Here is a 3796-nt window from a genome sequence, read left to right as displayed (position 1 = left end):
TAGAGTAATGTGTGCAGTTCTGGTCGCAACATTATTGGAAGGATGTGATTGCACTGGAGGGGATGCAGAGGAGATTCACCAGGATGTTGCCTAGGATGAAACATTTAAGTTAACAACAGTGTTGGATAGGCTTGAGTTGTTTTCGTTGGAGCTGAGAAGACCGAGGGGCGACCTGATCGAGGTGTACAAGATTATGAGGGGCATGGACAGGGTGGGTAGGGAGCAGCTGTTCCCCTTAGTTGAAGGGTCAGTCACGAGGGGACACACGTTCAAGGTGAGGGGCAGGAGGTTTAAGGGGGATGTGAGGAAAAATCTTTTTACCCAGAGATTGTGACGGTCTGGAATGCGCTGCCTGGGAAGGTGGTGGAGGCGGTTTGCTTCACATCCTTAAGAACTACCTGGATGAGCACTTGGCACGTCATAACATTCAAGGCTATGGGCCAAGTGCTGGTAACTGGGATTAGCTAGGTAGGTCAGGTATTTCTCACGTGTCGGTGCAGACTCAATGGGCCGAAGGGCCTCTTCTGCATTGTGTGGTTCTGTGATTCAGTGATTCGTTCTGAGTTTGCAATATGAAAGGCTTTCAACAGTTGTCTTGCATGGCATGAGTATTACTGTTTGAGCAAGAGGGATAAGGCAGTGATGAAGGGGTGAATTATCAGACACAAACCCTGCCCAGCGTAGTGACAGCCATAGGAAGAGACGTGTTTTGGTTAGAGATACGACCCAAGTCAATCTGTTCCATCAACGGCTCCACTTGATGTAGGCGCGAAGGCATGGTTTGTAGAGAGGGGGCGCCGCAGAATTTGCACCCAGCAGTTGGCCCATCATCCACCTTGCCAATGTTACGAATGGGAGGCTTGAAACCGTGGATAAATCTGTTTGTTTACTGAACTGTAACTAAGGTACATATTGTAACTTAATTGTCCCTCTGGAGACGCTCATTCAGAATAAATGAGGGACGGTTTGAATGCCTCACAGAACTAAAGTATACAGCGTCGGGAATTCCTTTCGTTTCTGAGAGACGATGCACGGGCCAGCGAAAGGCATCTTCTTTGCCATTTTCTATCCCATTCTCGCAGTCATTGGTGCCCCTGGTAAGTGTTAGATAAGTTTTTTTTATTTTGCAAATCTCCAGAAAGTTTTTATGCCCCCTTTCAAGATCGGACTATTGATTAGGCCGCACATTTATAGGAATACCGTTTATTCGATTGCTGAAATATGAATTGTAATGTATGGCTTTGCATGAACATTAAACTGTCATATTGTTGAACACTGGATCTTATTTTAAGGTAGTCAAATACAATCTAGCGGAATAATAGCAAATCATAGTGTAGCAACATACATTTTCGTGCATAGTATCAGAAAACTAATATTAGATGAATTGTAATATAAAAATACATTTAGTAATTACACCAATGTACTTTTGACCCTGTGAAATAATGTGATAGTGTTAGTACAGTGAGTTCTCACTGGACAGTCCCGACTGTTAATGTAATCTTAGCAATTAACTATGGAAACGTTTGATGGAGGTTAGCGGAGATTCGAAATTGTTAATCGATTGTTGTGCTGGTCGGTTTGCACATTTTGAAGAATTATATGTTTTAATCATCAGCGGGATGTGGGTGAAACCAACAAGGTCAACGTGTATTGCTCATCTTTATTTCTCACTTGAAAGGCGGAGTTGCGCTTGTTTCTTTAGTCACTGCAGTGCGTATGGTGGGAATGCTTCACAGGAGCCTGAATAAATACATTTAATACCGAACACCAGGAAGAGATATTTAACCCAATGTTTTATCAAAATTCGAAGGAATGAGAGAAGGAGCCGTTGAGGGAGGGGATTAAAGAGATGAGGGCTCAGTAGCTACAGGCATAAACGCTACTCATGGAACAGTTAATTTTAGGGAGACACAAGAGAGACGAACAGGACGTACACTGAGATCTCAGTTAGTTATAGTTGTAGAGGGATTGGGAGAGGCGAGGAAACGGAACGATTCCAAAATTGGAAAGGGGTGGTTGTTAAAGCTGAGGGGTGGTTGTTAAAGCCGAGACGTTGCCGCCTGAGACCCAACCTATGCCAGCGAGCATAAGCTTAATGGATGGACGGGTATTGCTTTGACAATGGCCATCGGCAGCACATGTTTTGGATGATCTTAAGTTGGATAGCTAGGCCTTGGGATTGGCTCAGTGGCCGGAGAGCAGAATTTGTGGTGGGGCCCGATTGAAATGCCGTCTGCATTGATAAGTGTTTGGTGCAGCATTGGATACCGAACACTGACCAAAGGCTTTGGAACAGCTGGAGTCTGGGGAAGGCAGAGGGGTGGATCAGGAGGGATCCAGTAACTGGTTGAATGAGGTAGTAGCTGTTGTTTGGAGTCCGCTCAGTAACAACTCTCTCATCTGATCTCTCACAGCCAACTTGCTGGGGACCGTAATATTATCCCGAGGACGGTGCGGACTTTCCCGGTGCATCACCTACTACCTGGTGGCGATAGCAGTGAGTGATTTCCTGGTCATCATCACTGCCGTCATCCTCAACCGGATCGGCCGCATCTACTTTCAGGACAGTGTCCTGTCCACCACTCCCGCATGCGCACTCAGCAACCTGCTGGTCTTTGCCACCCGGGATGGCTCAGTCTGGCTGACTGTGGCCTTCACCATCGACCGTTTTGTGGCCATCTGCTGTCAGGGCCTGAAGGCCAGATACTGCACCGGGAAAATTGCGTTACTTGTTATAGGACTGGTCAGTGCCCTGAGCTGCGCCAGGAACGTCCCTTTCTACTTCATCTACCAGCCCTTGTACATCCTGGACGGGGTGCCCTGGTTCTGCAGCATTAAGCCTATCTATTACACCTCGCTCGTCTGGCAGGCTTACGACTGGCTGGACCACATTTTAAGCCCCTTTCTCCCTGTCTTCCTCATTCTACTGGTCAATGCCCTGACCGTAAGGCATATCTTAGCGGCCAGCAGAGCCCGCAGGAGGCTCCGGGGTACCGAGAGTCATGGAGACGCGGAGATCACCAAACGCAAGAGGTCCATTGTCCTGCTTTTCGCCATCTCGCTCAGCTTCCTCCTCCTGTGGGCCACCTATATCGGACATTTCCTCTACGTGCGGATCACAGGCGAGGGCTATCTCACCAGCCTGGATTTCAATGACCCTCGGTACATCCTCCAGGAGACCGCCAACATGCTCCAGTTAGTCAGTTCCTGCAACAACGTTTTTATCTACGCAGTGGCCCAGAATAAGTTCCGGGAGGAGCTGAAGAAGGTGCTCATGTGTCCCTTCACCGCGGTCACTGGTTGTTTTAAACAGTTAAAACACGGCAAAACGCCCCCGCGTTGATTCACTTCCATCACAGTGGTTCAGTGTGTAGCAGCTCTCTCTCTCCCTCTTTCTCCCTCTCGTTCTCTCTCGCTCTCTCCCTCTCTCTCTCTCGCTCTTTCTATCACTCACTCTTTCTCCCTCTCTTTCTCCAGAACGAGAAAGTCCTGGGCAGTAGCTCCCTTACTTGAGAGATGTCAGGCCCATACTCCAGTGCCGACAGTGCCCCTGTGGCCCTCAAGGAATACTGAGCTATCGCAGTTGCTGCTTTCCTGGTTGAGAAACTAAACCACTAAGAGTATCTGCCCTCTCAGATGGAATGTCAATACCCCACGGTCGTAATTTCAAAAAATGAGAAGGAAAAGCTTTCCCCAGGTTCCTACAATAAGTTTAACATCACGGAAACCAGCCACCTGATTATTTCTTCCCATTAATTTCTCTGTGCCCATTTGCTGAAGTGTTTCCTGCATTGTT

General features: G+C 47.7%; 1 protein-coding gene across 1 annotated transcript; it reads left to right on the top strand.

Moving 5' to 3' along the window:
* Nucleotides 1-1027: 1027 nt before the first annotated feature.
* Nucleotides 1028-3343, top strand: LOC144697735 (galanin receptor 2a-like). The gene is made up of 2 exons (XM_078569743.1): nt 1028-1097; nt 2415-3343. The coding sequence occupies exons 1-2, from the start codon at nt 1028-1030 to the stop codon at nt 3341-3343; spliced, it is 999 nt and encodes a 332-aa protein (XP_078425869.1).
* Nucleotides 3344-3796: the final 453 nt, after the last annotated feature.

The sequence above is a fragment of the Cetorhinus maximus genome, chromosome 23, assembly GCF_964194155.1.
Source record: "Cetorhinus maximus chromosome 23, sCetMax3.hap1.1, whole genome shotgun sequence".
NCBI lineage: Eukaryota > Metazoa > Chordata > Chondrichthyes > Lamniformes > Cetorhinidae > Cetorhinus > Cetorhinus maximus.
The sequence above is the reverse complement of the archived record's forward strand: the minus strand, read 5'-3'. Positions and strand labels throughout refer to the sequence as shown.

What these genes read in the sequence shown, in the direction of transcription:
- LOC144697735 (XM_078569743.1), top strand. Translation starts at nt 1,028, where the DNA reads ATGCACGGGCCAGCGAAAGGCATCTTCTTTGCCATTTTCTATCCCATT. An exon ending in CGCAGTCATTGGTGCCCCTG is followed by an intron (nt 1,098 to 2,414) that starts GTAAGTGTTAGA and finishes GATCTCTCACAG; the next exon opens with CCAACTTGCTGGGGACCGTA.